The sequence below is a fragment of the Microcaecilia unicolor genome, chromosome 5, assembly GCF_901765095.1.
Source record: "Microcaecilia unicolor chromosome 5, aMicUni1.1, whole genome shotgun sequence".
Classification (NCBI taxonomy): domain Eukaryota; kingdom Metazoa; phylum Chordata; class Amphibia; order Gymnophiona; family Siphonopidae; genus Microcaecilia; species Microcaecilia unicolor.
In genome coordinates this window covers 98,891,373-98,914,619 of record NC_044035.1, presented here as the reverse complement: position 1 = coordinate 98,914,619, position 23,247 = coordinate 98,891,373, and the positions used below count along the sequence as shown (strand labels likewise).

At 41.0% G+C, this 23,247-nt stretch overlaps 1 protein-coding gene across 2 annotated transcripts in view; it reads right to left on the bottom strand.

The window, feature by feature from the left end:
* Positions 1-20,536: 20,536 nt before the first annotated feature.
* NRBF2 (nuclear receptor binding factor 2) overlaps positions 20,537-23,247 on the bottom strand; it is a 30,876-nt gene continuing 28,165 nt past the window's right edge. For both annotated transcript variants that reach the window (XM_030203122.1, XM_030203123.1), the window contains one exon: positions 20,537-22,098. In XM_030203122.1, coding sequence (XP_030058982.1) covers positions 21,364-22,098 — 735 coding nt within the window. In that variant the 3' untranslated portion in view covers positions 20,537-21,363. The remainder of the gene's footprint in view (positions 22,099-23,247) is intronic.

Sequence of the window (23,247 nt, the reverse complement as noted above, 5' to 3'; positions counted from 1 at the left end):
CATATTGATTGCCCTTTTTACTTTTGAACTTCTATCTTTTTTAGATGGTGTGATCACAGTTGCATGTAATGTTGGAGATGCAATCACACTATGGATCCGTAAAGAGCAATTGTTATTCCCCCATTGTATTTTCAAATCCTTTCCAAACAATTCCTAGCATTGCTAATCCTTGTCACACTCTGAACTTATGATGTCAATATATTCTCCAAAATGATTCAGAGATACTTTTCCTGAGTGGTGACTCCATATAGAACCCCACATTCTGCGCTGTAGTTATTATTCCCTATATGCATGACTTTGACTTTCCACTTTTTGACATTTAATTTTTTCTGCCATTTATTTAAATAATTTCTAGCATGCAGTGGGTGCACGTATTTATTTATTTAGATTTTGCTCACACCTTTTTCAGTAGTAGCTCAAGGTGAGTTACATTCAGGTACACTGGATATTTCTCTGTCCCAGGAGGGCTCACAATCTAAGTTTGTACCTGAGGCAATGGAGGGTTAAGTGACTTGCCCAAGATCACAAGAAGCAGCAGTGGGATTTGAACCGGCCACCTCTGGATTGCAAGACCAGTGCTCTAACCACTAGGCCACTCCTCCATTCCCATAGACTTACAAAATTCCATAGTAACCTATGGAACTTTTTAATTACTGAATTTTGTAAGTCTTTATGTGCTTTGAAAATGAACAACTTATCGTCTACAAATCTATGCAGGCTACAACTTACTCCCAAGGTAATTTTCAAAGAAATATGGAGAATAAAAATACTAAGATTACTGGAAAACAGTAAAAAAAACAAAAAAACAAAAGCTAATAGGATCTTCGTACAACAACTTGGATTTAACAAGTTTGAATAATTATGCATCATCTACAAATGGGATCACCTCTCTAATTGCTCACATTTCCAGACTTTATACAGTACTGATCCTAGTACAGATACCTGTGACATGCCACTTTAACCTCTAAATGGCTCATTAGCAGAGTAGAAAGGTAGATGGTCTGTTGGCAATGGAGAAGTACCACGAAGCTATTTATGTCACAAGAAAGCAGTTGATGAGAATTGGGTCAGTAAATCCTGAATCTTACTGCCAGGGGGTCATTCCTATTATCAAGGTAGAATTAAAAACAAAAATCAAAAAAACTTCTTCCAAACCTGTCATTACATAAGTACATAAGTATTGCCACACTGGGACAGACCAAAGGTCCGTCAAACCCAACATCCTGTTTCCAACAGTGGCCAATCCAGGTCACAAATACCTGGCAAGATCCAGAAAAAGTTTGATACATTTTATGCTACTTATCCCAGAAATAACCAGTGGATTTTCCCCAAGTCAATTTAATAATGATCTTTGGACTTTTCCTTTAGGAAGCCGTCCAGACCTTTTTTTAAACCACACTAATTTCTCTGATTCGTATTAAGTTTACTTTCTTTTTGTATTACTGAAGTGTCCAAAACCAGAGATTTGGTTTGCTTCATTTCAGTAGCATCCACTAGAAACTTGTTTACCAACTTGCAGGGTATATTAATTAGGAAACAAAAGTTAATGCACCTTCCTTTTTGTCTATATTTGGTTCGGGCCTGGGTTCTTATGAGCCAAAAGGGTGGCAGTGAAAATTAGACTAGACACACATGATAAAATGCTTACGCTAGCATCTCAGACCTTCAAATGTGTAATCTCCTGGAAAAGTGCTGTATGACTGGAATTGAGGGCTCTCTTAGAACTGGGGGGAGAAGATCAAGTGTTCTCAGGTCCTGGTCTTGGTGTAAGAATCATTTTATTATTAAATGGTTTATGCAGTTATAAAGTCAACTTTTTTTAATAGGTGAAGAGTTACAAAGAGGTATAAAATACAAATCTTTACATGCCACCAGCCTCTCATTTATAGGCACACAACTTTGGAACTCACTACCCAAAGACCTGAAACTCACAGAAAACTACCTACAATTCAGAAAAAAACTGAAAACACATCTTTTCAAGAAGTCTTTCCCACCTGGATCTGCCTCATCCCACACCAACATACATCACGAAAAGTTCAGAAATGGAAAACAATAATATTAACTTCTCACAATATGCTAATATATCAACCTAAGCGTTTATTGTACTACTGTATTATGTACTAGACTTCTATAAATCAAACTTTTGTAACCACCTTTTTAGCAATATGTAAGTCGCATTGAACCTGCCATACGGTGGGAAAATGTGGGATACAAATGCAATAAATAATAAATAAATAAACAATTTGAGACCAATACACTAAGCATTTTCCAATAGACCTAAAATGAGAAAAACCCTTTACTATATCGGATCCTTCATGGTTATAAGCCATTAAAAATTAGTTTTTAGTATTACACAATCAAACATAGACCATATCCTCCTTGTACAGTGCATTAAATATCTCTATTCCTTGATGTCAGTTTGGATGGTTCTCATATATCACTGTGTCGGCAGTCAAAAATTAAATAAAATACAGGGAATTAATAAAGATTTTCCAAATAAAAACAGTGAACCTCTGTATATGATTATTAGCCCCATTTTAGATGGAGCATAGAATTAATATGTCTAGGTTGGGACATGTACAATTCTGGTAGTAAAGTTTTTTTTTTTATGATCTGTTATAGAGCCTTTTCTAAAATACGTGCAGGAGTTGCAAGTATATTTGCTTGCATGTTCAGTAGGAGCAGCCACTTTACAAACATAGACATGAAAAACTGAACAGAGGAACTTAACATTTTACATATCTACTTGCATACATGTTGCTAATGAACAAAGGCTGCAATTTTTTTAATTTTAATTTTGGAGGGGGAAATGAGCAATTGGGGGAGGGGGATTAATGGGAAGAACTCATTAATTCTTCCCATAAAGGGCTTGCCTAAACAAACTTTTACAAATCTACATGCCAGGGAGTGGCTGTAAATCCTGACATTAATATGTTGGAATATACATATGCAGATTTTGGTTCTGCCCAAGCTCCACCCAAACCATCTCCTATTCCACTACATGTGGTGCATTTATATGCTTGTAAAATTTGCCTTCACATATACCTATCATCTGCCAAAACCTAGCATGTGCAATTCACTTTATTTTCTGTATCTATACAATGCTTTCTTTTATTTATTATTGGAAAATATTGTCTACATAATTTTGACTGTTTTGTCACACATGAACATAGATAGATGCTTATCAAGTACAGAATAAGTAACTACAAATAGAAATATGTAGACAAAAATTAAACTGAACCCCCAAGCAGCCAGATTCTGGCCTTCAAAAGCTAGCAAAAAAATGTATAAAGTCAAAGTCTCCATTAGGTCAGGACAGAGGTGATTTTGGCCTCCAAAAGCTAGAAAATTAGTAAAAAAAAAAAAAAAGTATTTAGTACAATAAAAAGGTATCACCTTATTTTTCTATTGTTTCTTTTATTTTTCTTTATTAATTTTTAACATGGACTAACACAGCTACTACATTACTTAATTCTAATTTAATATTAATTATTTTTCTACCTTTGTCCAGCCATTTAATTTTTTTAATTGTGTTTGCTCGACTTTCTGGTTACTGCTTTCCTGTCTTCTTTTAACTCTTTCCAGGGTTTTCTTGTTAATTTAACATTTTTTCTCTCCTCCTGTCTTCTTCACCTCCTCCAATATATCCAGCAGCCAGCTCCAAAACTGATCTGTTCCTTTTGCTTTCTTTCATTTTGTGCTTTCCTCTCAGACAATTCAGATTATGTTCATTCTTATTATCCAATCTTCAGTCTCACTCTTGTACTTCATCTGCGTACAACTTTCCATCTCTTTCCCTCACCCTGCCTCTCCAAGTTCCATAGTTCCACTACATTTTTGTCTACAAATTAACCCATGCTGTGACCCTATGACATAGTATACTCTAGTCCAGCCGTGGGAACCCTTGTGTAATTGGAAGGCCATATCCCTTTTCAGAGAGTTCTTATAAGGCTACTACTACTACTTAGCATTTCTATAGCGCTACAAGGCATACGCAGCGCTGCACAAACATAGAAGAAAGACAGTCCCTGCTCAAAGAGCTTACAATCTAATAGACAAAAAATAAATAAAGTAAGCAAATCAAATAATTAATGTGAACGGGAAGGAAGAGAGGAGGGTAGGTGGAGGCGAGTGGTTACGAGTCAAAAGCAATGTTAAAGAGGTGGGCTTTCAGTCTAGATTTAAAGGTGGCCAAGGATGGGGCAAGACGTAGGGGCTCAGGAAGTTTATTCCAGGCATAGGGTGCAGCGAGACAGAAGACGCGAAGTCTGGAGTTGGCAGTAGTGGAGAAGGGAACAGATAAGAAGGATTTATCCATGGAGCGGAGTGCACGGGAAGGGGTGTAGGGAAGGACGAGTGTGGAGAGATACTGGGGAGCAGCAGAGTGAATACATTTATAGGTTAGTAGAAGAAGTTTGAACAGGATGCGAAAACGGATAGGGAGCCAGTGAAGGGTCTTGAGGAGAGGGGTAGTATGAGTAAAGCGACCCTGGCGGAAGATGAGACGGGCAGCAGAGTTTTGAACCGACTGGAGAGGGGAGAGGTGACTAAGTGGGAGGCCAGCAAGAAGCAGATTACAGTAGTCTAAACGAGAGGTGACAAGGGTGTGGATGAGGGTTTTGGTAGAGTGCTCGGAAAGAAAGGGGCGGATTTTACGGATGTTGTAAAGAAAGAAACGACAGGTCTTGGCGGTCTGCTGGATATGAGCAGAGAAGGAGAGAGAAGAGTCAAAGATGACCCCAAGGTTTCGAGCTGAGGAGACAGGGAGAATGAGAGAGCCATCAACAGAAATAGAAAATGGGGGGAGCGGGGAGGTGGGTTTGGGGGGGAAAATGAGAAGCTCGGTTTTGGTCATATTTAATTTCAGGTGGCGTTGAGACATCCAGGCAGCAATGTCAGACAAGCACGCTGAAACTTTGGTTTGGATGCAAGGTGAGATATCAGGGGTAGAAAGGTAGATTTGGGAGTCATCAGCATAGAGATGGTAGAAAAAGCCATGGGATGAGATTAATGAACCAAGGGAAGAAGTGTAGATAGAAAAGAGGAGGGGACCAAGAACAGAACCCTGAGGTACGCCGACAGGCAGAGGGATAGAAGTAGAAGAGGATCCACCAGAGTGAACATTAAAGGTGCGGAGGGAGAGGTAGGAAGAGAACCAGGAAAGGACAGAGCCCTGGAATCCATGAATCCCTGGAATCCATGGCTGCATGATATATTGTAGGTTGCATAAGTACATATTCAGCATGCATGCATGAAACACACATATATGTTTAGACAGATGTCTTTATTGAAAAAAAGAATAGAAAACTTACTTTCATAACTTAAAATTCAAGAATACAAAGTTAAACTTTGAAAGCAAGAGAATAAGCCATTAAGGGCCAGATTCTATAAATGGTGCCAATAAAATTTGACACGTGATGCTATTCTATAAAGGGTGCTTTGAGATAAGCAGTCTATAGAATAGCACTCCAGTTTTGGGCACGAGGACTTACACCAGGTTCCAGCTGGCAAAAATCCTGGCATGGAAATTGGGCATGGATCCCCATTATTCTGTAACACTGCATCTTTTCTGAACATCCCTGATCTGCCTATGCCCCTCCCATGGCCACACCCACTTTTGAGTTGCACGCGAATCCAATTTAGGTGCCCATTGTTACAGAATAGCGTGTGGCCAGATTGACAGCCAATGCTGGTTAGCTCCCATCATTTAATCATTGAGTCCATTAGCTAATTATTTTGGGTGCTTATTTGGGATCTGCACATCAATTTTGGGTGACCTTTATTGAATTTGGGGGTAAGGCTGAGAGGAGATTTCTGTAGTCCAGTCAAGTGTTGACTAGTATAAGAATTTTGAATACGATTTGAGCAGTAGCCCATACCTTGTAAGCAGATATAAGACTGTAGTGGATTTTATTTATTTATGTATTTATTTATTTAGATTTTGCTCACACCTTTTCCATGAACTTTTGTTTGACTATAGTATGCAGAACTGATTTGGAGACATTACCCTGAGAATCCATTTGCATAATGACATCACAGATGGGCTTTTTTTTTTTTTACATTCCATCATTTTGGGTAATATAGATTCATTTTTCTATTTGTAAATCTAATCAGAAAAGTTCAGGAGCGTGGAGGTGGGAACATAAACGGCAAGATGGTCAAATAAAGAAAAAGGGTCGTGGGAAAAGAAGTGCTGGGACTGGGAGGGAGGAACTGAAGTGTGGATAGGCATCTTTAATATATGTATCACTGTGAATAACTTACATTTTCTTTTGTATCTCACTTTCTGGTCTCAACTCAAGAAATGAGAAGAACTGAGTTTGTTTGTCCAATAAAAAATACCACAAAATTTTATTGGAAGAACTGACAGCTTTTAAAAAGTAAGGACATTTTATCTCTTTCCTCTTTATTTATAAGCTAGGTCTTACAGACATTTGCCACCAGATGACACTATACGACAAAATATATTGTTAAAAATAAAAACAAATAAGATGCCGAGTAAGATGTCAGACAAACTTTTACATTTCAAATAGCATAGAAAATACACAGGGGAGGGGCTAAGCATAAATGCCCCTCAGTCACTCATTTCACTCCCAAAAGATGCACTTTGCTGAAACTTATACATTCCTAGGAGAAGGTGCAAAACCCAAAGGAGGAATTTTTAAAAAAGTATATTCTGATTGTAAAATTGGAATACACTTATACATTTTTGGACCATTCAAACCACATTCCTTTCGAATTTGTGCATCTGGGACATTAAACAGGGATTCATTTAGGTTCCTGACTTCTTTAACCTCCTCTGGAGTCCACCGGTGACCCTGGTTCAGTCATGTGATATCAGTGGAAATTCATGGGGTTTTTTTTAATTTTTATTTTTTTTATTCCCATGATGGCTGCTCCCTCCTCTGAAACTGTTAGCTTGATGAGGTGTCACACCGGTTGGAAAAAAAAAAAACATTTCAGCCTTTATCCCCAGAAATCAGATGCTATGTGGTTTACAGCTTGTAAAACTTCCCCTTCTCTCTCTCTCTCTCCTGTAATTGCTGGTTATTCAATTACTCTCTCTAATGCAATTAAACTTTGGGGGTTTGTGTTAGACACTGAACTAAATATGTAGACTCATATCCCTATAGTTGTGAGATGATGCTTTTTCTTCATATGGCAGATAAATCCACTATTTCTGGGATAAGCAGTATAGAATGTTTTGTACATTTTTGGGATCTTGCCAGGTATTTGTGGCCTGGATTGGCCACTGTTGGAAACAGGATGCTGGGCTTGATGGACCTTTGGTCTTTACCAGTATGGCAGTACTTATGTAGACCCTTCCTAGCAGGGGCGTATCTGCTATGGGGCCACAGGGGCCCTCCCCCATAGATTTGCCTCTGGACCCCCTACCGACGACCCTTTCAACCCCCCTCCTCCCGCCGTCACTCCGCCGTTGCACCTCACCTCCCTTTGCTGGCGGGGACCCCAACCCCCGCCAGCCGAAGTCTCCTTCCTTCCTTCCTTCCTTCATTTGGGTTTGGTTTCTGACGTCCTGCACGCACGTTGTACGTGCAGGACGTCAGAAACCAAACCCAAATGAAAAAAGGAGACTTCGGCTGGCGGGGGTTGGGGTCCCCTGCCAGCAAAGGGAGGTGAGGAGTGACGGCGGGAGGGGGGGTTCAAAGTAGTTGGATCCAGGTGGTGGTGGTGTCGTCGTTGGGTGGGCGGGTGGTGGTGTCGTCGTCGTCTTCAGCGAGGGGGGGGTTAAAGTAGTTGGAGGTGGTGGTGGTGTTGACGGCAGGCGGGTGGTGCCGGGGTGGTGGTGTCATCATCATCTTCAGTGGGGGGCAGTCAGCGGTGCCAGGGGGAGGGGCTAAAATGTGCCCCCTCACCTCGGCTCTGGCCCCCCCTACCGTTGAAGTTCAGATATGCCCCTGCTTCCTAGATTAGGATGTTCTGCTTGTATTGGTCCAGTCATTAATTGTCAGTTGAATGGACTACTGTAAATCACTTAATAATGGAATCTGGCTGACAGGCATCAGAAGACACCAAAACATACAAAATGATGCGGTCAAGAAAGCTTTGATTTTTTTAAATTCCGCTTCTGATGTAGCATCCCTGGATTCTAGAGGCACATAGAAGAATTTAAAATCCTGGTTTTTTTTTTTTATTTATTATTTATTCATTTAAACAATATTTATAAGAAACATCTTGCTTAGGAAAGTGTCGTATAACTAGGAACTATTATAAAAAGAAAATACTCTCAAAAAAGCACATAAGTCTATACATTTTCAAAATTATAAGACACTCAAGTCCATAATGGGAGATCCAAGATTTCAGGTAATCTAAGGGGAGAATTATACTAAAGGAAAAAAGTTATTAGGTAAATCCTTCTCTGCTAAGAAATTATACATTATTCTTTAAAGCTTCTCCATTTTAACTGAGGCTACTAATGCTGACAGATGTTCAGGTTCAGTAAATACATATTTCTTCCCCCCTAGCCTTACTATGCACTTAAGGGGTACCTTAAAAAGAAGGCACCCCCCCAAGTGCAGAATTTCTGGCTTAAGGAGTAAAAATTGTTTCCTCCGTCGACTTGTCTCCTTGGAGACATCAGGAAATAACAATATTTTAAGACCCAAAAAAGGGTTCTCTCTATTACGGAAAAAAAGGCGGAAGATCCAATTCTTATCAGGTAGTAGGGCGACAGTCGCTACCAAAGTAGCAGCTGTCACCAATTCGGAGTCAGAAGTCTCAAGCAAAAGAGAAACGTCAATAGGTTTTTCAGTCTCTTGATTCAAGTTCCTTTCTGGGACATAATAGACTTGGGAAAAGGGTGGAAAGTCCTTTTCCTGAACATTCAAATTTTCACGGAAGTAACGTTTCAACATCTCAAGAGGAAGAAAATTTGGAATCCTAGGAAAGTTAACGAATCTCAGGTTATGATTTTTAGTATAATTGTCAAAAACCTCTGTTTTCCGCCTGAGATTAGTTACATCTTTTACCATCGAAGTTTGTAATGTTTCCATCTTCATAACCCTTTGATCAATTTTTTCCAGTTTTTCATTTAAAACTTTAAACTCTTCCTCCTTTTTTTTCAGGTCAGTTTCAATAGTCTTTACTCTTGGTAAAAACTCTTCAGTTTGCTTAAGAAAACATTGTCCCAGATTAGACATTAAATCCCACAAAGTATCTAAAGTCACATTCTTTGGCTTGGCCACTAACTCTTTAGGAAGTTCAAACCTTACTGAAGACTGTAAATCTGCTGCACTTCGACCCTCAGTTTCTCTCTCTTCAATAGATGGCGATGATATGGGCAAACTGCCCTCCATTCCTTCCCCCAATGGTAGAGACGCTTCTCCCCGAAGTTCTTCCGGGTCCCCTACTCCTTCCGAGGGAGACCCCGTCGGGTCAAAGAGGAAGGAACTGGCGCCAAGCCGGTTGAGGAGGAGGAGTGCATGCAGCGGGGATTAAAGTTGTTTCCAGTCCGGGGGAAGCCAATATCTCCCGTTCGCTGGCGTTCCCAATCGGAGGCGTTCCGCCTTCTTGTATAAGTGCCCGTGGCCTCATGAATTGATCCAAAGGACCAGGTAACGGGGATGAATGCGGGGAAGCTCTGCCCGCGATTTTCCCTCGACGTTTAGGCATCGTAAGGAGCGAGGTCTAAGGCGTCCTAGCAGGGCGCAGCCATCTTGGATCTGCTGGTTTTGGTTTTTAAGATTCCACATGCAGGTCAATGTTCTGACCCCTTATATTCCCACAAGGACCCTGTGTTTGCAGAATGATAAGCTCTTATCAGTCCCTTCTCCTGCCAGAGCTTGCCTTGATTCTACATGGATGACCATGTTTTATATTTTGGTCCCTCTTCTCTGGAATGTTTTGCCACATTATTTCTGAATGAAGATGCTCTCCAATTTCAAATCTGGTCTCAGAACTCATTTCTTTTGCCAGGCCTTCGGAGCTGACCAGTCTTGGGTGGGTGGTGTGGGGAAAGCACCAGAAGTGAGCTTTACTTTTCTACTTCCTTTCTCTCTTCCTTTAACCTTCCTTGGTACAAAATAAGTACCTGAATATATGTAAACCGCTTTGAATGTAGTTGCAAAATACCACAGAAAGGCGGTATATCAAGTCCCATTTCCCTTATTTATTCTAAACCACCCTTTGAAAAGACACAGAGAAAGTCTGATAATAAACATATAAAGCAGCATTCAAATATCACCATTTACAAGCAAATCTAAGTGTGCAAATGTGTAGATACTGTAGAAGGCTTCTAAAGAGACCCCGTGAACTAATGGGATTTTTTTTAGTTACATTTGTACCCCGCACTTTCCCACTCATGGCAGGCTCAATGCGGCTTACATGGGGCAATGGAGGATTAAGTGACTTGCCCAGAGTCACAAGGAGCTGCCTGTGCCTGAAGTGGGAATCCTGTCCCCAGATCAACATCAATGTCTTATCAAGGGGCCCGTGCCAGGTAAATATACTCTTTTCATAACAATTTAAATAGGGGGCCCCTTGCTGTCCTAGTCCTTTCCGCTGTAGAAAGGAAATGGAGAAAGGATGAGGTCAGAGCCAGTAATACCCGTAATTTGACACTGAAACTGGTTGTCAAGGCATCATCCTATATAATAAAAAGCACCTCCAATGTTCTGAAGCTGACTCCGTGGCAGTGAAGCCTTGAAGCATTCGTGCTCTCTGTAAGGCTGTATCCATCTCCTGAATTGATGTCATGTACTTCTGGATACGTCACACAGAGCACTGACACTGCAGCGTTACCAGGCAAAGGAACGCGATGTAACAAGCATGTGCGAAACGAGCGAGATGCTTCTCTCACAGGACAGCTGGCCGCACACAGGAACCACGTGAGACGCTACAGCCCTTTCTCAACGCTGACAGCTCAACGGCAAAGACGAAGCGTGCGAGACGCTTCAGACGTTACCCCACATGAACCGCGGGAGCCCCTTGACCGCCACTGACAGCTGAACGGCAGCGGTCACCAACAGACGCTTCAGCCGTGAAGCCCCTAATGGTACCCCTCCGAGTTCCAGGCCCCCCTCTCCTATGAGTTTCAGCCCCCCTCCCTCTTCTCCCTCAACAGCCCTCCTTGGTTTCCTGCCATCCAGCCATAGCTTAAAACTTATTTTGCTAACCTGCCTGAAGTCGTGACTGCAAAAGAAGCAGAGTACAGCTGACTCGCCTTCAGCTTTCCCCTTCTCTCTCAGCTGTGGTCCTGCCCTCATTTCCTGTTTACACAACGGCAGGACGCTGAGAGAGAAGGGGAATGCTGAAGGCGAGCCTGCTGTACTCTGCTTCTTTTGCAGTCACGACTTCAGGCAGGTTAGCAAAATAAGTTTTAAGCTATGGCTGGGCGGAAGGAAGCCAAGGAGGGCAGTTGAGGGAGAAGAGGGGGGGGGGGGGGGGGGGGTTGGAACTGGAACCTGGGGGGGAAGGTGGGGTTTGGGGTGTCACTGAACATGGAAGGGAGGGCACAGGAGAATCAGTGGACATGGATGGGAGGGAGGGGAGACAGGACAAACCACTAGACATGAGAGGGGAGAGAAGAGAATTGCTGCATATAGATGGAGGAGAGGGCAGGGGAGAGAGGACAGTTGCTGGACATGAATGGATGGAGGGGAGGGCAGGAGAGAGAGGAGAGCTGCTGCACATGGATGGAGGGCAGGGGAGAGAGGAGAGTTGCTGGACATGGATAGAGGGGAGAGAAGAGCTGGACATGGATGCAGGGGACGGCAGGGGAGATAGGAGAATCGCTGGGTGGCTGGAGGGGGGGCAGTGGAGAGAGGAGAATCGCTGGGTGGCTGGAGGGGGGGCAGGGGAGAGAGGAGAATTGCTGGGTGGCTAGAGGGGGGGAGAGAGGAGAATCACACACACACTCTCTCTCACAGACACACTCACACCCAGTCTCACTCTCTCTGCCACACACACACACACTCGCACGGTGCTGCCAACCACGCAGAGGGGGGAGGGGCAGGGGGTCCTGAGACCAGAGGGGAGGGGATCCTGAGACCAGAGGGGAGGGGATCCTGAGACCAGAGGGGAGGGGATCCTGAGACCTGAGAAGGGGGGAGGGGAGGAGGAGGAGGGGAGGGGGTCCTGAGACCAGAGAGGGAGGGGGGAGGTATCTTTGTCACACACACACACTCTCTCTCTCACACACACACACACTCTCTCTCTCTCTCACACTCAGTGTCTTTCTCACTTTCACACACTCTATGTCTCACGCTGCACATTCACTCTCTATGTGTCACACAGTCACTCTCACACACTCTCTTGGTCTCACAGAGAGTCTGTGTATTGCACACATACTCTCTCTCACACACAGTCTGTGTATCGCACACACACTCTCTCTCTCTCACACACACTGTATCTGTGTGAAACACACTCTCTCTCACACACTCACTGTCTCACATACGCACTTGCACACACTCTCATTCTCACACACACACACACACTCACGCACGCACGCTCTCTCACACACTCTCACACATTCACTCTCTCTCTCACACAGTCACTCTCACACACACTCTCTCTCAAACATACACACTCCGCGGAAAACCTTGCTAGCGCCTGTTTCATTGGTTTCAGAAACGGGCCTTTTTTCATAGTCTCTTAATAAGTGCCCCAACTGGCATGAAAATATTGTGTATTTTCAGACCAGATCCACTTTCTGATAGAGTCTGTGGGATTCCCTCATCCTTTCATTCATATGATTATGGTTTGCTTACAGAGTGTGACAGATACTCAAAGATTAATCCTAAAGAGGATAATTTCATAGGGTGCTAATCTAGATGTTCTGACAAAAGTACCTATTTTAAAAAAGCACACTCTCCGCTGATCCTTAAATTCATGAGAATATTAATATACACATGTAACAGAACTCTCCTACAGACTGGAGCATCAAACATGGCAGAGCATTCCAAGAAATAGACATCTTTTGCTCCATTTATGATCATAAGTCCAGTTTTTCTTCCTTCGTTTTCTATTTTTCTATTAAAAAATCAGTCATCTCGGAGACCTCTTAATCCAACATGAACGAAGGAAGAAAATATAGCGATACTGCGTTTAAAGCTAAGTGCTAATTTGAATAATGGATTAAATAAGTTAATGATTGGAAAGTTTAAGAATAAACTTATGGATCAATGAGGAATGCCTGCCCACCATAAAAAGTGCCTGGCTCACAGTATAGCCTGAATGGTGGTGATATGGTTGTCTGACAGATCCTATACAAAAATACCCTTTAAATCTGTATCAAGGAGCTGTAAAATAGTCTGAGAGTTGGGTATTAATAGAAGATTGGTATATGAGAAACCCCCTCTAACAAGTATAACTCTGATACCATATAAAAAGGAAGTTACTAAATAGCACATTTAGGGCCCCTTTTACTAAGGTGTACTAGCGGATTTAGTGCATTAGGGGCCCTTAAAGCATTGAAATTCTTTTCATTCAATGCATAAGTAAGCTCTGGAATTTATTGTCCGAGGATGTGGTATAAAAGCAATTAACACCTAAATTAAAAAAAAAAGGTTTGGACAAGTTCCTGAAGGAAAAGTCCATAAACATTAAGGTAGACTTGGGGAAGGCCACTGCTTACTCCTGAGAGCAAGTAGCATGGAATCTTGCTACTTTTTGGGATCCTGTCAGGCCCTTGTGATCTGAATTAGTCACTGCTAGAAATAGGATACTGGACTTGAAGAACTTTAATCTGATCCGCTATGGTAGTTCTTATTTAACGTCTTTATTTTGAAGGGAAGGAAATTGTGGAGGCAAACACGATGAGAAAGAGATGAGAGATGAAATCTTGAAAATTTTTATTAGTCATAGAATTAAAATAATGATTTTTAAGATTTCATCTCTTTCTCATCAGAACTGCCTCCACAATTTCCTTCCTTCAGGACTTAGACCTCTTGCCTGCCTATGTTTGGAAACTTCTTTATTTTCTCCAGTTTTCCTTAAATAAATCTTGATTATTGATAAAGTCTGCTTAGGCAGAGACAAGATGGTGTCCTGAAGAGACATGTATGTGGAAGCTCTGCTACTCTTGGCCTGTTTTGCAAGGATGAGGAAGAGGAAAGGGAAGACACAAACCTACCGCTTGGTTTTGGATTCCACCTCCCATCTAGTGCAAATGAAGCTGGAAGATTGCAGGCTGCAACCGCATGGGGTAGCAGCAAGGCATATGGGCGGCTCTGAAACAAAACATCTGAGCAAAGTATGGATGGGGCTTCATTTAGCCCTGAACCTCGCGACCCGGAAGAGAATCATCTAGTGGAAGTGTGGTGCCACAGGGGCCAGAGTGCTTGAGTATTGATTGCATGGTGCGCTGAGGGGGCTCCACTGGTGATGTCTATTCTAACGAGGGGAGGAGGGAATGCCTGGGAACAGATTTGTTTGCTCCCAGAGGTCACTGGAACAGTGGAGAGTCCTCCTGAAGAGAAGTGGGCAAAATTTGGGAACTTCTACAGGAACTGGATAAATCCCTAAAGGTACTGTCTTCACAGTTTTCTAAGACTTTCGATGATTTAATTTTGCAGTTAGAGGTTCAATCTCAAGTACAGAGTCAACAGACCTCCAGATTAATTCAGAAGAAGACTCATATAGCAGAGATAATGTAGGCAAGTGCAAAGTGATGCATGTGCAAGATTCCACATTAGGAGTCACTGACCAGGAAAGGGATCTAGGCGTCGTCGTTGATGATACGTTGAAACCCTCTGCTCAGTGTGTGTGGTGGTGGCGGCTAAGAAAACTAATAGAATGTTTGATAGTATTAGGAAAGGAATGGAAAACAAAAATGAGGATGTTATGATGCCTTTCTATTGCTCCATGGTGCGACCGCATCTCGAATATTGTGTTCAATTCTGGTTGCCGCATCTCAAAAAAAGATATAGTGGAATTAGAAAAGGTAAAGAGAAGGGTGACAAAAATGACAAAGGGGATGGGAAGATTTCCCTATGAGGAAAGGCTAAAGCGGCTAGGGCTCTTCAGCTTGGAGAAAAGACAGCTGAGGCAAGATATGATAAGAGGTCTATAAAATAATGAGTGGAGTGGAATGGGTAGATGTGAATCACTTGTTTACTCTTTCCAAAAATACTAGGACTAGGGGCACACAATGAAGCTACAACGAATTGGAGAAAATATTTCTTCATTCAATGTGTAATTAAACTCTGGAATTCGTTGTCAGAGAATGTAGTAAAAGCAGTTAGCGGGTTTAAAAAAGGTTTGGATGGCTCCCTAAAGGAAAAGTCCATAGACCATTATTAAAATGGATTTGGGGAAAATCCACTGTTTATTTTCAGGATAAGCAGCATAAAATGTATTGTACTTTTTTGGGATCTTGCCAGGTACTTGTGACCTGGATTGGCCACTGTTAGAAACAGGATGTTGGATTGATGGACCTTCAGTCTTTTCCAGTATGGCAATACTTATGTACTTATAAAACTTTTGACATGGATCAGATTAAAGAAAAATCTTAATGCAAAGGCCAATTGAGAATTTAGAGAACCAAACAAGAAGAAATAATTAAAGATTTCTGAATGTTCCAAAATCACTATTAATATCGCCAACTGATGTGGTTTTATGAGAGAAATATTGGGATTACCACCTGATAATTTGCCGCCTATCGCTAGACAACAACTTTTGCTGGAAAGGTAGCTGGAGGAACTCTACAATTGAATATGAATCCGACTGAGTTCCTGGAGAGCTCTATGGATCTTATTTCTGGGAAAACAGCTCTTCTGTTAGCCTCTGTACTTCAGCTTGACCACAACTTGATACTTAAACATTACTTTAGACATATGAACGAGAAGTTCTTTAATACATATATTTCCTGATCTTTCTTGTTTGACTAAGGCCAGTGGGAGAGTTTTTCTGGCTTTAATACTGAGGGTTCTTGCCCTGGATGGGACATTTTATATTGAAATGTCCTTGTCGTCATTTTATGATGTATGTTGGGTACCGTGGGCATAGTTTCTTGTTTTTTTTAAGCAGAGTCAGCATGTGTAATAGTACCTTAGTGTATCGTAACCGGGTAGCCCTAAACTGTTGCTAATCTCTTCAGTAATTTCTTTAATATTTCCTTGATATATTATTTGGATCATGTCTCTTTTATTGTGGGCAAAAGTTTGGACATTTACATTTCCTATTTTGATGTATTATTTCCTTATTTGTATTTCATTTTCTTTCATTCAGAATATTTGATAAATGTAAAATTTAAAAGTGATTACAAAGAAAACAAAATTTAAAAAACCCATCTGCTTAGAGAATTTAACAATCCTATTTCTCTGTACTGAAATGTTGAAAATGTACTGCTGATAACTATGAGAGCATCACTCAATACCAAGAAACACATTTCGGCAGAAACGACATTTTGAGCATTTGAATAATATGTGACCCTTGGGCAGAATGTTTTGTTCACATAAGTAAGCAGCCAAAATCAGAAACCTTCCTCATGTAGACCTCAGTTTTAAAGGGATTCCCAATGTATGCAAGCACAGGTTTGTAGCAGGGGTCCTAAAATATTAATTATATCCAAATCTGTGAGGTGGGGAAGAAATGGAAAGAAGGTATGCACGCCACTAATCTAGTTTAGATCCTTTTGTGCCTGAGTCACAGTCTTTTTCTAATTTCTCCTTCTGAGTAACATTGTTGAGCAACTGGTGTGGAAGGGAATTCAGTGCTGAACCCTTTAAATCTGAGTTTCCTACTCAATATTAGCTTCCCTGTTAGATGTTTATTTATTTATTTTTTTGATTTTGCTCACACCTTTTTCAGTAGTAGTTCAAGGTGAGTTACATTTAGGTACACTGGATATTTCCCTGTCCCTGGATGTGTCATGAAGGGTTAGATTTGGGGAATTTATATCAGATAATAATTTTATATATATTCCATCAGTGTTTGATACACTAAGTAAAGCCATCTTTTTTTTTTCAATCTCTTGCTGCTTTAGGATATGGGGTGGGTGCTGGATTGGCTTGGTTCTCTTCTTGACCAGCCAGTCTCAGCAGGGTCAACAGGCTCAGAGGCCTCTGATTTTGTCATTTTATGTATTTATTTAAAAAGTGTGTTTCACTTTATCTAAAATGTTATGAAGATTAGAACATGCTGTCATGTTATCATGGGTGTCACAGGCAACTGCTTAGTCTTGGATAATGGTTGGACTGGCCCTGTCTATGCTATTAATCTGATCATCACCACTTGAGGCTAGTTCTCTAACAAATAACACAAAGACACCAACTTTTCACTTATCTCAGTAAATTTGAAATGAATGAACTTCAATACACTATAGCTTACTTAGGTTTAGTAAGCTTTTCCAGCAAAATTTCATCATTAGTGCATATAGGGGCTCAGTTTTGAAACAGAAGAATATTCAAAAAGTGGCACAAAGCGGCAGATGGATCCTTTTTTTTTTTTTTTTGCCAAAACATCTGGCGCTATTTTGGAAATCCATTTTTAAGATGTTTTTCTGTGCAGTGCATCCAAATCACAAAGGGTGTGTTTGTAGGTGGGATTTGAGTGTTCCCAAAACTAGGAAATTTTTCTGCTATAATGGAACAAAGCAAAAACATCCTGGGCTAAAAGTTAGATATTTTGGTCTAGACCTGTATTAATCAGTACTCAGTCACAAAAAGGTGCCCTAAATGACCAGCAGAGGGATTAAGGTAACTGACCCCTTTCCGCCCCCTAATAATGTGAAAGAAACAGTACATATTAGCCTCTGTTACAGCTTCAGATGTTATGGCCAGGCCTATTAGAGCATCAAGCAGGTCCTTGGAGTAGCCTAGTGGTCAGTGCCGTGCACGGTGGAGAAGGGGACCCAGGCCTATATCCCACTTTGTTAAACTTGTGGTGGAAAGTGTGAGCCCTCTAAAACTCAACTGTATCTACATATAGGTGACACCTGCAGGCATAAAGGCTATTGTAGCAGTGTAGATTTGGGTAGAGTAGGTTTTTGGCGGGCTCCCCATACAATATAAGGGGATAATGGTGAGATATGTACATGGTACCTTTTATGTGCCCCCGCCCTAGGGTGCCCCGCTGCTCTGCTAGGATGTCAGTGTGGCCAGTCTACTAAGATTGCTGCCCCCCCCACCCCACACCCCACATCTCAATGACTTGTTTCTGTGTGTTTGTCCCTTGGATATTTCTTTTTCAAAAATGATTCAAAAAGATAGATGCTGTGAGCACAAAAACATCTAGCAAATGGCCATTTTTCAAAACAAAAGCTAGATGTTTTTCTGGTTTGAAAATCGCTATGTTTGCCACTTGATTTCTGGATGTTTTGTCATATCAAAAATGCCCCTCCACAAATATTTTGTCCATATTAATTTTATGCTCAAGATCCTTTCCTCTCCCCCCCCTCCCCCGAAGACAATGAGGATCCTTTTGAGAACTGAGACCACCTTTAAAGATAAGTAATTTTAAAATATAAAGTTTGAAAATATTGGGGAAAAAAAAGGTTTTGAACACAATTGATATGGACACTACAAAATATTTGATTATATGGCTAATGAAATGTTGCTGGTAAAGCATACTAAAGTTAAATAAGCTACAGCATATTGAAGTCCATTTATTTCACACATTTTTGAGACAAGTGAAAAGTTGGTGACTTTGCATTATTTGTTAGAGAACTAGCCTCAAGTGGTGAACTAAGACTTAACAGGGAGAAGCACTGAAAAGAAAATGTAGAGAAAACATTTTTTAAAAACACAATGGGAAGGCACTTGAAAACTTGAGGAAATATGCGCTGAGAGTCTGCAAAGAAGAGTTCTCCTGGCTCCATGGACAATTCTAATTCCTCCCTTCCAAAATAATAGAAAGAAAAAAAAAACTTGCTAGAACATATTCAAATTATTAATTTTTTTTTAAAGAAGAATGGCAGGAAAATCACCTCATCATCTTCCATATTTGGTTTAATGAAAAAAGATAAATAGTTTTGTTACTATTCAAGAACAAAATAAGCAAAAATAAAATTTACCCCCCCCCCCCCTGCAATTATGCAGTTCTCAGTAGTTAAATTACTGTTTTCTGTTAAAAGCATCACACTTAAGGGGTTCATACAGAGACAGAAATAAGAGCTCTAATTTTGGGCGAATCAAGGTATATTTACTAGATGGATCAAAGAATAAGTCCATGGATTTTCTGGGGAGTTTATTGGTTTATGGTGATCCAATAAACTCCAGCCTTCTCATCGACTGCCAGATGAACAAAGCTTACCTTGCTATTAATGCTCACTTTAGACTGGTTCTACCCAGTCTAAAGCAAACATTTTATGTAGCTAGTAATGCATAAAGGGGTTTTCCCATGGCTCTAACATGTCCTGTTAGCAGCCACCGAGAACCCCATGCAAATGTATTACAATGAGTTCATTAGTATTCTAATGAGCTCATTGTGTAGTCCAGGGGATGCATAGCTCTAGTGCAGCCATAATTTAACAAACAAATTTTACGATTGCTCTGGAGCTGTCAGAGAGGAGGGAAGCACATGTAGGCAGCAGCAAAAGCTGCCTGCATACTCTTCCTACCTCCCAGTGCCTCCCCAAGCCATATATTTAAAAAAAAAAAAATTCCCTGGTAATCCAATGGACCCATGCTCCCACCCCCTAATCATTAAAAAAAATGTTTCCTGGTGGTCCAGTGGACCCCAATACCCCTCCTCCCAATCATTTAAAAAAGAAAACATTTCCCTGGTGGTCCAGTGAACCAGACCCCTTTCCTGTACACCCCCCTTCTCGATCCCCCTGTACCTTTACAAGAGGTGAAGACAGGAGGGCAAGACCAATAGCTCTTCCCTCCTGCCCACCTGAACAAAATAGCAATGCCCAAGCCCTGCCCATTGCATTCTGGGATGTACTTGGCAGGGCTAAGTACCATATAAGGCAAAACCCACCTTATATGGTGTTTAGCCCTGCTCAGTGCATCACAGAATGCACTGGGCAGGGCTTGGGCACTGTTATTTTGTTCCAGGCAGGCCTGAGGGAGAAGCTGTTGCTCCTGCCCTCCTCTTGTAACGGTACAGGGAGGGGTGCGGATAAGGGATCCGGTTCACTGGATCACCAGAGAAATTAAAAAAAAAAAAAGGGGGGGTGGTCGAGAAGCAGGAGTGTCACACAGGTGAGTCGAGAGGTGAGTTGCGGGGGATGTTTCAGGCAAGGAAGCTGTCAGGAGGCATGGGGCTGTCGGGGTCTGGTGCATCAGAGCTGTCAAATGCATCTGACAGATCGGACTCGCAAACGGTGAGTGATGCACAAAGGGGGGTCTGTGCAACTCATTTGCATGAGACCTCCCCTTTGTGCATCCTTCACTGTTTGCGAGTTACTGATTTTTACAGAGACCATCATATTTTACGGCTGCTTTTGTGCATTGGGGCCTGAATGACATTTTCCTCCCAGTTCAAAACTGCACAAATTCTTATTGAACTATGACCCGTGGGTCTACACAGCCTTTCACTGGAATGCATAATCAAGATACCTCTATCCCATCAAAAATGTCTCAGAATTGATTTGAATTTTGGCTTTCTGTAAATTCAGTTCATCACAGACTATAAACACAAATATTTTATTGATTTTTTCCAATCAAATACTGTCGACAAGCATTACTTGCATTCATGCACCATTTTAAATGGTAAGGGTACCAAGTCCTTGGGTAATCCTTTAAAATGCATTCCTTTCTATACAGCAAACAAAAGTTATAACAATTCTCATGATGCACCCTGATTAATTATGTAAACTGGTTATTTCAAAATAGCAGAACTAATAATTTGGTTCCTTCTTCATGAAATGGAAAAATTGACACAATTTTCCTGATTGGTTTGAGGTTAACAGCGAGTTAGGAGTGCAGTGTGGCACAGATCCATTTTATACAGTGTATCCTTAGTACACCTGACTTAACAAAATTGTGCATATAGAATGCATACAATCTGACTGCATGATAAGAAATCATTTTTAGCTAAATGGTAGCCATCTGGCTACCAAACGTTAGGCTTTGCATCATCATTTATGGCATATATACCGATTATATATGTATATCTATCTACAGCATACTTAACCCTGAACTTGAACAACAGGAAAAGATTATTGTTTTGCTTGAAAAGTTAATCCAGGCAGTCATTTGGTATTCAACATGAAAAACACACTTCCAAGAGCTCCACTTCCACAAATTTTGGTATTCTTAGCTCGATTCAAATTGATTAGCTATTGTATAAGTAATATTTCACAGTGACAATGTCTTCTAAGTTTCTGCAGTGCAAGCTGACATCTGTGTTTATCCTTCTGAGGTGTTTATGCCTTGGACCATCACTGTTCCTGGTGATTTTTCCCCTTGTCTGGCTACATCTTCAGTTGCATTCTGCCTCTTCCATAGTCTTTGCTTAACTATCCATAAGTCCCTTCAGTTCAGACTGAATATCTTCTGGGAGCTCCAGAGGTGGAAGATCAGGCAATAAAATGTCTAAAGGAAGATTAGGTCCTGGAATGTTCTTGTCCTTGCCCGCATTTATGCCAAATCTTTGCCAAGAGGCGGCAGAATTTGTAGCACTTTCTGAAGGCTGCTGCAGACCCCACAACTCCGACTTTTCCACAAAGTCAGTATCAACATCCAGCTCTTTTTCCAGTGGAGCTTTTTGGAGTCTAGCCTTTTCTGCTCTCAGTTGCTTGTTTTCTCTCTTTAATTTTTCATTCTCAGCCAAAAGAAAGTCTACAAGTCGGTTCAGCTCTACAATTTTAGTTGCTTGCTCCTCTATTTTTGTTTTGTCATCCTTTGGGGCTTTACTCCCCATACAGGTTTCTAATGGCTCCTTTCTTCTCTGAAGCAAATACAGTAGTGTGTCTGGGTCCCTATCAAGGCCACCATGAATTTCTTGCAAACACTTTTCCGTGTTAGAACTATATTTATAACCTGTAGGGATTAACATGTTTTGGCTATCAGATTCTTCTGTGGACAGTTTATAAGATGTCTGAAGATATGCGGCTATCTCTTTATCTGTAGCTACTATATTCTGCTGAGTCCTAAGCTTCTCCTCTCTCTTTGCCCTTTTCCACCTCTCTTGGATCAGTAATTGTTGCTTTATGTGACTATCTCTTTGTAATTCCAGTGATAACTGAGCCTGTTTGAGGAAAAGATAAGAATATATTAATTGTACAAGTTGTACATTTAGTCTGTGAGAAGCAGCAGGGATGTTACAGCTAGGAACATAAGCTCAACTTTCCATCAAAATTTAAGCCACAACTATGTGAAATAATATATAAGAACATATTTTATATATATCAAGTTATCCATGTTGAGGTATTCCCCCAATAAAGTAGAAAACTTAAGTGCTTTGTACTATAGCATGTGGTATTATGTATGCACAATATAACACCACCCAACATTGCTCACAAAAACCAATAGTAACCCAAGGGATTGAAGACAAGAGTATATTAAAGAAAAAGAAGCCTCAATAGCCCAGGGTGCCTACATACACGGACTACCCTTAACAGGGCACTTAATACCAGTTTCAAACTACCAGACAGGACTTAAAGATCTGGGTTTTCTAGCCCATTATAAACCATAAAGTTGTATTGCTCTGTTTGTCACCCTCCTGTCTCCATGCATCTTCTCACCTGTCCACCCCCTTATACTGTCACTGAAATGCTTTGATGCTTCACTTATATATACTGTCATCTACCAACATTTGCTTATTTCCGATCTGACGAAGAAGGGCAACCTTCGAAAGCTAATCAAGAAATGTATTATGTCCAATAAAAAAGGTGTCATCTTATTTTCTTTTCATATTTTATTTCTATTGATTACCTTTAAAAGTGGACTAACACGGCTACCACACCAAACTACTCTCTGAAAACCAACTTCAGAAATAAACAACTCCTCATACGGGGAGCTATACTGGCTTTAAGGACTTCTACTGTGCATTGGGACCCGGTTTGAAGATTACTAGTGGATATCATGAAAATGCTGTAACCACCCGGGTGGCGAAGCTAAATAAAATTACTCCCTTTTTTGCTAGGTTTTTTGAAATTTGTTTGGACTATAGGTCTTTGTAGTCGTCAATACTAATCCTTGTTGAGATTTTGCAGCTTATCTTATTCTCTCTTTTTTTTTTTTGTTCCAGCGAGTTTTTCTCCCTATGAGGAGTTGTTTATCGCTGAAGTTGGTTTTCAGAGAGTAGTTTGAAACCGGTGATAAGTGCTCTGTTAAGGGTGATCAATCTATGTAGGCACCCTGGGCTACTGAGGTTTCTTTTTCTTTTATATATTCT